Source organism: Leucoraja erinacea, chromosome 11 (genome assembly GCF_028641065.1).
Source record: "Leucoraja erinacea ecotype New England chromosome 11, Leri_hhj_1, whole genome shotgun sequence".
Lineage (NCBI taxonomy): Eukaryota > Metazoa > Chordata > Chondrichthyes > Rajiformes > Rajidae > Leucoraja > Leucoraja erinaceus.
The window spans coordinates 32,902,173-32,915,692 of NC_073387.1; the positions used below are offsets into that span (position 1 = coordinate 32,902,173).

The 13,520-nt window shown below is 43.1% G+C and overlaps 1 protein-coding gene across 1 annotated transcript in view; it reads right to left on the reverse strand.

Annotated features, from left to right (window-relative positions):
- Positions 1-1,323, reverse strand: part of LOC129701658 (prenylcysteine oxidase-like) — a 42,035-nt gene extending 40,712 nt beyond the window's left edge. Inside the window, exon 1 of the mRNA XM_055642990.1 lies at positions 1,035-1,323. Within this exon, the coding sequence (XP_055498965.1) occupies positions 1,035-1,320 (286 nt within the window). The 5' untranslated portion in view covers positions 1,321-1,323. The remainder of the gene's footprint in view (positions 1-1,034) is intronic.
- Positions 1,324-13,520: the final 12,197 nt, after the last annotated feature.

The following is a 13,520-nucleotide window of genomic DNA, read 5'->3' on the forward strand; positions in this document are numbered from 1 at the left end:
CATCAACCACACATTGATGAAGGGAGCCAAAACTTCAAATTCCTGGGCATGCACATCTCTGAAGATCTGTCCTGGACCCAGCACATTGATGCGATAATAAAGAAACTCCATCAACGCCTCGACTTCCTTAGAAGATTGAAGAGATTTGGTATGTTGATGAATACTCTCTTAAAGTTCTGGTGTACAGTAGAGAGCATATTAATTGGTTGCATCACAGCCATCTTTAGCAACTCAAATGTCCAAGAATGAAGAAGATTGCAAAATGTGGTGAACACTGCCCAGTCCATCACAGGTACAGACCTCACCGTCATCAAAGGGATCTACTGGTATCACTGCCTCAAAAAGGCAGGCAGCATCATAAGGACCCACACCATCCTGGCCACATTCTCATTTCACTCCTGCTATCGGGAAGAAGGTGTAATTTCCTCCACAGAGGCTGTCTGATACTCCAACACTTCATGCTTTGCTTAAGATTCCAACATCTGCAGCCCCTTATGTTTTAATAACCCAGCATTTGTACAATCGCCATAACAAATGCATCCATATACAGCTAGAAACATCTTCCACGCCATTTAATCACTGGCAATCCATGTTATTCTTTCTTGAGGTCTCTAGAACGCACTTGCAAGATTTCTTGCATAACTTCAAGTTTTGTTTAGTAGGAGGCAGTGATTATCCTCTTGAAGACACAATCAGATGACTAAAGCAGGAAGCAAAGAACCTCCAGGGAGGTAACACTGCCACTTTGGTCAGGTTTGTGAACAGCATTAAAGCAGGACCCTTGTTCAACCTCATATGCCGCTTTCTCCAACCCATGTAACTCAAATACAATAATGCATCGGTTTCACAATGTATCGAACTTGCAAATGGCTAATGGCCAGTTCTCATTTTATTTGGATACCAATAGACATTACAGTAAATATTATTACTGGCATGGTTAGGATGCAAATTTAGCATGCATTATCAACATTACAAATAAGATGTTTCATGGACAGCTCCTGCAATCAAATTCACACAACGGTCACAGATCCTACCTATGTTTCGAGGAGGCGTTTCTTCCAGATGGCACAGGATGACTCCAGTGTTGATTAGGAATACAAGTGCAAGCCTAGCTCCAACAGCCATATTGCATCGGACAGCACCATACAAGGTGACAGGAAACTGCCCAAAATAGGAAACCTCTGCAACCTCGAGCCCGGGCGCCGGAGCGAGTTCGATCAATGGTGCGTCTGACTCCGCGCAGCTCGCCCACAGCCTGAGAGAGTGGGCTTTCCACAAAACCCGGAGCCGGATCGCAACATGAGCCATATCCGTATCCATATGGAGAAGATGTATCCATATATCCTCCTAAACCTACTTGATCTCCCGGTTACTAAACACTGTAACTCTCCTTCCCATTCCCACACTGACCTGTCTGTCCTGGGCCTTCTCCATTGTCATAGTGAGGCGCAGCACATATTGGAGGATCAGCATCTCATATTTAGCTTATATCTGTCTGCTTTGTTGTTTACCTTCTCCTAGCTAACAATGATCTATTCTACATTTAACTTGAAGTTCATCCTTGTCTCGTTTATACACCTTACACCAGGGATCAGCAACCTACGGCCCCCGGGCCGAATGCGGCCCGTAACACGAAATCATCCAGCCCGCAGGCGGATTTTTTTCCCCCGTAATCACCCGGCCCGCCGAGCGCTCCCCCGAGCAGCAGCCGAGCGCCGAGCTCTGAATGTACCACATCCTGCGCAAAGCCGCCGGCACAGCCGCGCACCTTCTGCGAACATGTTTAAGAAAGAACTGCAGATGCTGGGAAAATCAAAGGTAGACAAAAATGCTAGAGAAACTCAGCGGGTGAGACATGCAAGGATTGCATGAGGCTGCCTCCCCCGCTGAGTTTCTCCAGCATTATTGTATACCTTCTGTGAACACGTGATTTGATGCCTGCTATCTGGGGTGGGATACATGTGCACACATGATAGATGTGGCCCGCCATCCGCTCACAGACATGCGTCCCAACCCCAATGCAGAACAAGGTTGCGGACCCCTGCTTACACATCCTTATCTCTGTATCTTCCTCTCCCCTACCTCAGTGTGAAGGACAAAACTCTGAACATTAATAGCCCATTATCTGTTATTTGCACTTTATCAGTTTATTTATTCATGTGTGTATTTACGTATATAATGAGATATGGATCTGTTTTGTAGTCAATGTCTGTTGTGCTGAAGCAAAGCAAGAATTTCATTGTCCTGTCAGGGACACATGACAATAAACTCTCTTGTCTTGACTTGACTTGACTTGACTTGGATCTCAATCCGAAACATCACCCATTCCTTCTCTCCAGAGATGCCGCCTGTCCCACTGAGTTACTCCAGCATTTTCATAAAGTCATAAGTGATAGGAGTAGAATTAGGCCATTTGGCCCATCAAGTCTACTTCATGTCTATCTTCGGTGTAAACCAGCATCTGCAGTTCCTTCCTACCCATATCCAGTCCTGGGCTCCAGCCTGTCACACGCTATATTTTTGGAGGCAATAATGAGAATTAAATTGATAAAACCCATCTAAACGGTCAGATTCCCGGGAATCACTTTTGTTTTTGCATTCTCCACTAAGACACTCAATTCAATCCAGGAGGTGATCCCACTGCCGGATTTTGCAGAATCCCGCAGCATTGACAAAGACGGTGGAACGCGCAGGCGCAGGCTGCCAGCAGGAAACCCAGGCGGCCACTGCTGCAGACCCGGGGCAAAGCGCACACTGCTGCAGAAACTGCTGCAGAAACTGTGGGACCAGGCAGCATAGCTGAGTGGGGGGAGTGAACAGACAACGTTTTAAGCAAAGATCTATAGGATCTTTGGCTTAAAGTCTGATGAAGCAGAGGAGAGATAGATGATTGAGTGAAGTGAGGGGAAGAGGTGGCGTGTGATAGATGGATCAAGGTGATGAGGGGTTGATAATAATAATAATATATAATAATATCTTTTATTGCCATTGCACATAAGCGCAACAAGATTTGGTATGCAGCCTCCATCCGATGTCATAACATAAATAACTAATACAATTTAGATTTAGATACCCCGAGAACATGGTTTGTAAAAGAACAGTAAAAAAGTCAAAACAGTTCAAACAGACTAAAGTGCAGAGTTTAAGAGGGTGTCTGCGCGACGGAGAAACTCAGCGGATGCAGCATCCGAGGGAGACAGTCCAGGGGGGGTGGGGGGCACTCAGCAGGGCCGGTTCAGAGCCGCTATAGCTTTGAGAATGGAGTTGTTCCTGAGTGGAGGTTCGGGCGTAGAAGGCCTTGTAACGTCTGCCGGAGGGAAGTAGTTCAAACAGTCCATTACACGGGTGTGAGGAGTCTTTATGAATGCTGACGGCCTTCCTGAGGCACCGTGTGTGGTAGATGCCCTCCAAGGCCGGTAGCTGTGGCCCAATGATCTTCTGCGCCCTGTGGACGACGCGCAGAAGAGCTCTCCTCTACGCCTCCGTGCAGCTGAGATACCACATAGAGATGTCATACGTTAATATGCTCTCTGTGGTGCAGCGGTAGAAGGTTGTCAGCAACTGTTGGGGCAGACCAGTCTTTTTTAATGTCCTCAGGAAGAACTGTCGTTGCTGTGCCTTCTTGACCAGCGCAGCGGTGTTGGTGGACCATGTAAGGTCCTCTGAAATGTGAGTGCCCAGAAACTTAAAGCTGGACACTCTCTCCACACTGTCCCCGTAGATGGACATTGGGGCGTATTCTCCATTATGTGACCTCCTGAAGTCAATAATTTGGTAGTTGATAAGATGGAGGGGAAAAGGGCGCAGGAAGCAACCAAGGCTGGAGGTGATAAAGTGACAGGAGAATGTACTCCACCCCGTTTCCTAAAGACGAATGACAGCTTCTTTGTTTTGCTGCCATTGGGGGAGAGGGTGTTGTCTTGACAAGATGCTACTAAGTTAGGGTTCCTTCCTGTATTTGTTATCTGTAAACTTGTAAACTGATTTAGAGCTAAATTTGGCTCCATGACCAGCCTCTTGAAACATTTCATGATGGTTAGTGCCACCAAAGAGGAGTCATTAAGCATGTTACCTTGGATCTCTGTGGTACCAGGATGTTAATGTTTTTTTTAAGCAGATGGGAACCTCCGAACGGAGGACATCGAACATGTCTGCGCCGAACATGATGCCAACCAACTCTTATCTGCTTGCACATAATACATATCCCTCTATTCCATGAGTATTCATGTGCCTATCTTATCTGCCTCCACCACCAACCCCTGTTACACGTTCCAGGCACTTGATACCCTCTGTGTGGGGGGAAAAAAAGGGCCCTGCATATCCCCTTTAAACCTTGCCCCTCACAGAGGTTAAACATGCTTGCTGCCACTCATGCCACTAATCTGATGACTCTGATGGTGACTGTGAGTACAGGTGAATCGGAGGCTGGGGCGGGTGACATCATTCTACTGACAAGTTCAAAACTAACATAGACAACATTGAGCTTGTTGGCAGGGATGCATTGTTCCCAGTACCTCCAATTTCTGAATCCACTCTCTATTTAGAAAGTAGTCTACATCTTTATTCCTTCTACCAAAATGTATAACTGTATACTTTGCTACACTAAATTTCCCAGTCTACTTGCACATGACCACAGTACCATTTCTTCCTTACATCACCTGTCTGCCTTTTCAATAGGATTTGTATCCATAGATATTTAGTTCCCAGATCTGATCCACTTTTAGCCACGACTTTGTGATGCCCACAATGTCGCATCTGCTAATATCTAACCGCGTCAAGCTCATCCACGTTGTTTTGTATTTAGAAATAATAGATGCAAGAGTAACCTTATCAGAATCGTAAAGGATATAATCTGTCACTTTGATCAGAGCTGCTTAATTATAGAACATAGAACAGTGCAGCATACGAACCTTCAGGCCCACAACGTCTGTGACGAACATGATGCCAAGGCAAACTCTTATTTGCCTGTACATAATCCATATCCCTCCACTCCCTGTATATCCATGTGCTTGTTCATAGTGTTTAAGAAGGAACTGCAGATGCTGGAAAATTGAAGGTACACAAAAATGCTGGAGAAACTCAGCAGGTGCAGCAGCAATTCAATTCAATTCAACTTTAATGTCATCGCACAAATACAAGTATCAGTACAACGAAATGCAGTTTTGCGTCAGTCCGTAGTAGTTGTACATAAAGAAAACAAAAAAAATAGAAAGAGGGAAGATACCGAATAATCAGGAAATACAGAATAATTAAACAATGGGGACGGAGGGACATCAAATCTACTGTCGGGTCCGAGTAACATAGACAGTGTGATTGTGTTGTTGGTAGAATGCTGTTCCCCATCCTCCAATTTACGTGAATCCTGAGGCTCTATGTACCGCCTCCTACATGGGAGGAGGGCAAACAAAATCCATAACTGTTGGGGTGTGAGGGGTCTTTGATGATCTTCCCAGCCCGTCTCAGACCACAGTTTTCGGTGGAGTGCATCCATGGCAGGGAGCGGGGCACCGCTGATGTGCTGCGCGGTTTTCCCCACCAGTTGTAGTGCCTTCCTGTCCTCAGCAGTGCAGCTGCTGTGTACCATACCGTGAAGCAGGTGGTCAGGATACTCTCTATGGTACAGCGGTTTTGTATTTAGAAATAAGGATGCAAAAGGGTACAGGTGAATCTTTAAAGAGATATCCTCAGGAAGTTGATCACAGCTGCTGTAATTTTTAGATCATAGAACAGGTGCAGCATACGGACCAGGACAAATCCTCCGACGAACATGATGCCAGGAATTTATAGCTGGAGACGCGCTCCACCTCAGTCCCGTTTATATGGGTGGGGGTATGACTGCCTCCTCTGGTCTGCCTGAAGTCAACAATAATCTCCTTCGTCTTTTTGGAGTTGAGGACGAGGTTATTGTTGGCACACCAGGCTTGGTGTGCCACCACACCAGCATCTATGGAATGAAGGAGATAGGCAATGTTTCGTGCCCAAACCCTTCTTCAGACTGATAGGGGGTGGGGGGGAGGCGGAGAGAAGAAAGGAAAAAGGAGGAGGAGGAGCCCGAGGGCTGAGGTAGGAAGGAGAGGAGACAGCAAGGGTTAACAGAATTGTGAGAATTCAATGTTCATGCCACTGGATGCAGACTACCCAAGCGGAATATGAGGTGCTGTTCCTCCAATTTCCGGTGTTGCTCACTCTGGCCGTGGAGGAGGCCCAGGACAGAGAGGTCGGATACGGAATGGGAGGGGGAGTTGAAGTGCTGAGCCACCGGGAGGTCAGGTTGGTTAGTGCGGATCGAGCGGAGGTGTTCGGAGAAACGATCGCCAAGCCTACGCTGGGTCTCACCGATATAGATCAGCTGACATCTAGAGCAGCGGATGCAATAGATGAGGTTGGAGGAGGTGCAGGTGAACCTCTGTCGCACCTGGAATGACTGCTTGGGTCCTTGAATGGAGTCGAGGGGGGAGGTAAAGCGACAGGTGTAGCATCTCTTGCGGTTGCAAGGGAAAGGGGTGGAGCGGGAGGGAAGGGAAGAATTGACAAGGGAGTCTCTTAAATGCCACCAACATATCTGCCTCAATCACCACCCCTAGCATCATGTTCCCGGCATTCTGTGTGTTATTATGATGGGGTAGAATCGTGATAGAAGATTAACCTCCAGGTTAATTCCCGGGATGGTGGGACTGACATATGATGAAAGAATGGATCGACTGGGCTTATATTCACTGGAATTTAGAAGGCTGAGAGGGGATCATAGAAACATATTAAATTCTTAATGGCTTGAACAGGCTAGATGCAGGATAAATGTTCCCGATGATGGGGGAGTCCAGAACCTGGGGGTCACAGTTTAAGAATATGGGGTAGGCCATTTAGGACTGAGATGAGGAAAAACTTTTTCTTCCAGAGAGTTGTGAATCTGTGGAATTCTCTGCCTCAGAAGACAGCAGAGACCAGTTCACTGGATGTTTTTAAGAGAGAGATTTAGCTATTAGGATGAAAGGAATCAAGGGATATGGGGGAAAAAGCAGGAACGGGGTACTGATTTTAGATGATCAGCCATGATCATATTGAATGGCGGTGCTGGCTCGAAGGGCCGAATGGCCTCCTGCACCTATTTTTCTATGAGATGTTTCAGATCAAGACCCTTCTTCAGACTCAAGGTGTTGGTAGACCAGACCCAATGTATGCCGGCGAGTATAAATCCGGTTTGTGAACAGAACAATTTGTGAGACAGGACATGGGGAGCAGAGTTTTGGATACTTTTGTTGAGGAAATGAAATATTAGAGGTTAGTCAAAACTGTGTTAGACTAGTCAAGCGGAGAGAAAACAAAGAGTAGAAAATGGTGAACATGGCTGAAGAGATAAGGCGGGGGTAGAATTGAGGAATATACTGAAATTAGAAATTGGCATTTCAAATGGGTGTGGATTTGTGGTTGAATGCTCACTTTTAGGGCATGAAGTTGTAAGCCGTTTGTCTGAAAATTCTATTCTGCAGCAGGTTTTACAATGCAATGAGCACCCTAATGATGCTGATTGTAAAATCTCAGCATCCAACAACTTCCTTCAGCCAGCAATAAATGGTAACCACAGGTAAAACTTCTTGTTCAAGTTAAAGCTTTTTTAATTATACTTGGGATAGGGACTGGACATTGTGCCTTCCCCCACAGTGGTATCCATTGTGGGGGGATGATTTTTTGTCTGTAAGTAATCCTGTTAGTCTTTGTCCAAGATGGCTGCCGTGAAGGGAGAGTGGACGCTGGCGCGCTTTAGATGCCGCTGCTCTCTCTTCACATTGTGTTTTTGATTTTAGTTTTTGGACTGAATTCTGTTTTTAATTTGTGTTTCTGTGATGTCTTTATTATTTATTTTATTCTTATTTATTTTATTCTGATTATATGTTTATATTTCCTGTTAACCTATGTAAGGTGTCCTTGAGATGTCTGAAAGGCGCCCAATAAATAAAATTTATTATTATTATTATTATTATACACTTTGCCATTTAATGACAGTCTTTTTGAACTGTTGCAGTGGGGTGAAGAGTGAACATAAAACAAAGGAATTATTAAAACTAACAACAGAATACATTTCATTATTTTTTAGTAGCAGTCAAAATGAATGATGCTTGAATTTTTCACATTATTGTCCAGTAATAATTTTCTTGGTTTTCCAAGTACGGTATATATTTAGTTATTTTTAAAATGTTCAGCTTTCAGTCTCTATAAAGAGAAGCAAAATTATTATAAACAATATTCCTTTAATATACTCTGGACATTCTTTTCTTTGCTTGCAAAAATACAAAATTATTAAATACATAAATATAAAAATTGGGGTTGAAATGCTGATGTCCAAATTTGCAAATCCAAAAATCAAATCATGGCAAACATCTTGTCAAAGTTTGCAGTTACTGATGATCTAAGAGATGGAAGGCTCTGTATTGCATCAGATATGGGAAATGTCAATAACGTAAAAAGATCCGTTATTTCTAATCACTTGAACGCTGCCTTTTTTTAGCGAGCTAGTGCTGTTATACTTTAGATTTGTTGCGGGCCGAGATGGCATGCATCTAAAAATTGATTTCTGCAGTACTTCGGGAAATTTTGCAAAATTATGCATTTAGAGATTCAGTGACGTGTAATAAACCAAAACAAATCTTGCCTGAAGTTACAGTGTCTCTGTTCCTCATAATTGCCTTCTGCTTGGTAAACATTATTTATAAAAAGACATTAAAATATATTTTGAGCAACTTCTCTTTAAAAGCAGCCAAAAGGTCAGACTTTATCTCAGAGATGTTAAGGGATAATGAGGGTTGGATAGAGAGTAAAAAAGAAAGCTTATAGCAGGCATAGATAACTAAAGATGGCTTAGGCCCATCAAGTTACGAAGGGATAGAAGAGTATGGCCAAGTGATAGAGGAGGTGGGGTAGCTTTGTTGGTTGGTGAGGGATGAAATTCAGTCCCTTGTGAGGGGTGACATAGGGACTGACGATGTAGAGTCGCTGTGGATAGAATTGAGGAATTATACAGATAATAAGACATAAACGGGAGTTATCTACAGGCCCCCAAACAGTAGCCTGGATATAGAGTGCAAGTTGCAGCAAGAATTAACATTGGCATGTAACAAAGATAATGCCACTGTGGTTATGGGAGATTTCAATATGCAGGTAGACTGGGAAAATCAGGTTGGTTCTGGACCCCAAGAAAATGAGTTTGTAGAGTGACTCCAAGATGGATTCTTAGAGCAGCTTGTACTACTAGAGAGAAGGCAATTCTGGATTTAGTGTTGTCCAATGAACCAGAGGGAACTCAAGGTAAAGGAACCACTGGGAGTGAGTGAATATAATATGCTACATTTTAATCTACAATTTAAGAGGGAGACGGTTAAATCAGAAGTGTCAGTGTTGCAGTTGAAACAAAGGGGACTCTGAAGGCATGAGAGAGGACCTGGTCAAGATTGACTGGAAAAGGATCCTAGCAGGAATGCCGGTGGAACAGCAATGGCAGGAATTTCTGGACATAATCCAGAAGATGCAGAATCATTATATTCCAATGGGGAAGAATTCTAAGAGGAGTAAGAGGCAACCGTGGCTGACAAGGGAAGTTAGGGATGGAATAAAACGAAAAGAAAAGGTGTATAACATAGCAAAGAGTAGCAGGAAGCCAAAGAATTGGGAAACTTTCAAAGGACAACAGAATGTAACCAAAGGGCAATACGGGGTGTCTGACTTTGCTTTGTTAAGGCTTTCAACAAAGACCCACATAGGAAACTTGTCTTAAAGGATCCCAGAGGGTTAAGCGTGCTGGATCATTAATTCGTCGAGTTCAGTGGTAACCATTTCCAATGGTTGAAAAACATTTTATTCACGCACAGTGGTTATATGGTATCAGTGTGAAACATTTAAAGACATTAAAAGCCCTGCAGTCTGTAGCGAAAAGACTGATGTAACATAACTAACAGCCAAAAGACTGAGGAAGCACAACTAAAGACAAAAAAATAATAAAGTATAGGATGACACGCTATATATATATATATATTACGCTATCAATAGTTGTAGGTCAAAAACTAATCACCCATGCTGTGTCCCTTCCTTATTGGTCCTGTTTCCAGGGGAGCAGTGAGCATTACCTCATTACCTTCATACTATGAAAGGGGTTGTTTTTCACGGTCCTGTCTAGGTTCCTATCAGTTGTAACCTTGAGTTCACAAGCTGTTCTTTGTTTGTGCTGAAGTTCATAGATTGTCCTTTTCAAAGAGTTAACAGTTGGTAATAAACTAACCACATCCATCCTCTGCAAACCCCAACTAAAATATCTGCAAACTCCAACAATCCTCTGCAAACCCCATACAATCCCCTCTTTGATTCTTTGATCAATACCAAAAAGAATGAATCGCCCAATTAAGGATTCTAAAGAAAGGGAGCACAAGCACACATCCTTAGATATCATTAATGGACTCCATATTTTAAGAGACAGCCTTCAATACCTACTCACAGATACTTCATACTTTAAAACAGTTAATGACCTACACTGACAGGGTTAAGCAGTTAACATCAAAGATCCTATAGCAGAGCCTCTGCTATAGGATCTTTGGTTAACATGACAATTAAACAATAAGGACATATTTAGACTTTAACACTTTAAAGCAAAGAAATGCTGGAAGTTATTGATCAAGTAAATATTCATTATGTTTAAAGTGCAACAATCAAAACTCTCACATTTCAAACTCTGATTATGATTGGACTCGGATTATAAAACCTGTTTGTTGTATAGTTCCATGTTACCACAGTTAAAGCATTGGGTGGGTGAGTACTATACATGGGAGTTTTTCCCTGTAATTGTTTTTTTAATTCCCCGTCTTCTGCTTCTAATTTTTCAGGTTTCTGCTTTTCTTTTTCCGTTCTTTGCCTTTCTTTTTGCAGTTGTTCATGCATTGTAGCCAGTTGTTCCTTAGCTCTTTTAAAATCTTCCAAAGCCCATTGTCCCTTGGAGGCACCATGAAATCTTGTTCAATTTCTGTACAGGACAAATTGTTGTTCGATAAAATCTGTTAATCTGTCAAAAATCTCACTATCAGTTACATTCGGCGCAGCCTGCCCGCCTTTCACCATTGTGGGCAATTGCTCATTTAGTTTACTTGCCATGACGTTGCTTTAAAGTTTTCTGGGTTCAGGAACTGTGGACCCATTTACCAGGTCAGTAAGATTTCCCTGGATTGCTGCCACAGTGTTTTTTAGCCGTCTGTTTTGGACCCAGAGCCTTCTACCAAACTGGAGATTCCTTAAAGATCATGTGAAAGCACATCCGGGACAGACAACAACTGATAACTTTTAATAAAGAGTAGTCCTTACCTCTTGGGCGCCAGTGTGGGTTCGGTGTCCAGTAGTCTCGCTGTTAGTCCTCCAGCAATTCTGAAGACTATGCCAATGATTAGATCATTAAATTCTCAATGATTTGCTGAGGCCAGCGTTAATGTTTAAAACTTTTTATTCAAGCATAGTTGGTACCAGAGCAAAGCATTAAGACAGAGAAGATGGGACAGTGGCGCAACTGATGTAGCTGACGCATCACAGCACAGGAGACCGCTGTGGGTTCGATCCTGATCTCAGGTTCTATCAGTGTGGAGTTGCACGTTCTCCCTGTCACCGCGTCAGTTGCTTCCAGATGTTCGTCTCCTCCCACATCCAAAGCTTATAGGTTAAATGGCCTCTGTAAATTGCCCCTAGTGTATAGGGAGTTGATGAGGTGGGATAACAGAACTATTGATCAGTGGTCAGCATGGACACGATGGAACAAAGGGCCCGTTTCCATACCGTGCTTCTAAACTAGACTAAAAGTCTACAGTTCATAGCTAAAAGACTGGACATAGCATAACTAACAGACTAAAGACTGAGGAATCGTGACTAGAGACTAAAAACTAACATACAAAAAAACACTGAATATTCAGCTGAAAACAAGCTTCTTTGACTATCTAGGATGAAGTGGATATGTTAGGCTATCAATACTTGTGGTGTCTCTTACTGGTTCAAAAACTAATCACCAATGCTGTGTCCCTTCCTTATTGCTCCTGAACTCAGTGGCCAGTGGGCATTACCTCATCACCTTTGTACCATGAAAGGATTGTTGTTCACAGTTCTAAGTTCTTATCAGTTGTAACCTTGAATTCACAAGATGTTTTTGTCTCTGTGCTGAAGTTCACACACTGTCCTTTTCAATGAGTTAGCAGTTTGTAATAAACCACATCCATTCTATAAACCTCAACTAAAAGATCTGCAAACCCCCACACAGCAAGTTGGCAAATTGGATCTAAAGTTGGCTTGGAAATAGAAATGATTATAGAGGGCTGTTATTGTGATTGGATGCCTATGACTGGTGATGTTCTACAGTGATTGATGCTGAGATCCTTGCTGTTTTTAATATACGTGAATAGTTCAGACATGGATGTAGGAAGCATGATCAGTATGTTTGTAGATGACAACGATTAGTGAAGATGTGGAGGATATTCGGGCTACAGGATGGTATTGATGTGTGGTGAAATAGTCTAAGAAATGGCAGAAGGGAGTTTATTATTGATAAATGTGAGGTATTTGATTTTGGAAACAATAAGGCTAGAACAAACCATGAATGGCAATGTTATACAAGGTCAAAGATCTTTGAAGGTGGCAGAGAAGGTAGATACTTGGCTTAATTTGTAGGGGTAATGAATACAGAAATAGTGAGGTATTGCTCCAACTTTATAAAACATTCTTCAAATTTAAAGTGGAGTACTGCATGTAGTTCTTTCCATCGTACTAAAGATGTGTTGGCACTGGGGAGCGTGTAAAGAAAATTCCTCTGCACTCTCCCCCATGTCACTGCCTTACAGAGCACCTTCTCCCTACGATGCTCCTTGAGATTATCAAGGTAATTGACTGTTCTATTCGTGCAGGCCCGTATCCTACATGACAAATAACACATGGTGGCATTGGGAGATTTCTGTTTTGATGAGCTAAACATCCCTATAATCTCCTCTGCATCAATGTTGTGTGATCTTGCTGATGCAGTCTCCTCCTTCAGTTTCTCAGTTACATCAAGTTCAAAGTATTTACTATACTGCCTCTCCAACAGTGATGACAGCTGGAAGACAGCTCCTCATCTTTGAACTGAACTGTGGATGTACTTGTAGCTCCCGAAATTTTGTCAATGCGGCATCAAGATGTACCTCCTCACCGAATAAATCTTCCCTTGCCAATATCAAGTTGGCTGGATTGTCTGTGGCTTCCTTTAGAGCAGCAATCACCCCTGTAACCACTTTGATGCCATCAACATGGTTGATCTGATCATGGCTTGAAGTGTAGAAGTAGGTATGTTACAAAACTTACCTTCAGCGGCACTGCAGTTCTGCCACTGGCTGTGTGCGCGACTTTGGTGCCTTTGAGGGTGGGGGAGGGGTGTTAAAATGCGGTTTTCTATCGCTTGTCCTGGATATATTTTCTCGGGGTGATAGCTGATGAATTGTTCCGACTGCTGTTCTGTGAATTTTTTTTTAAATCGC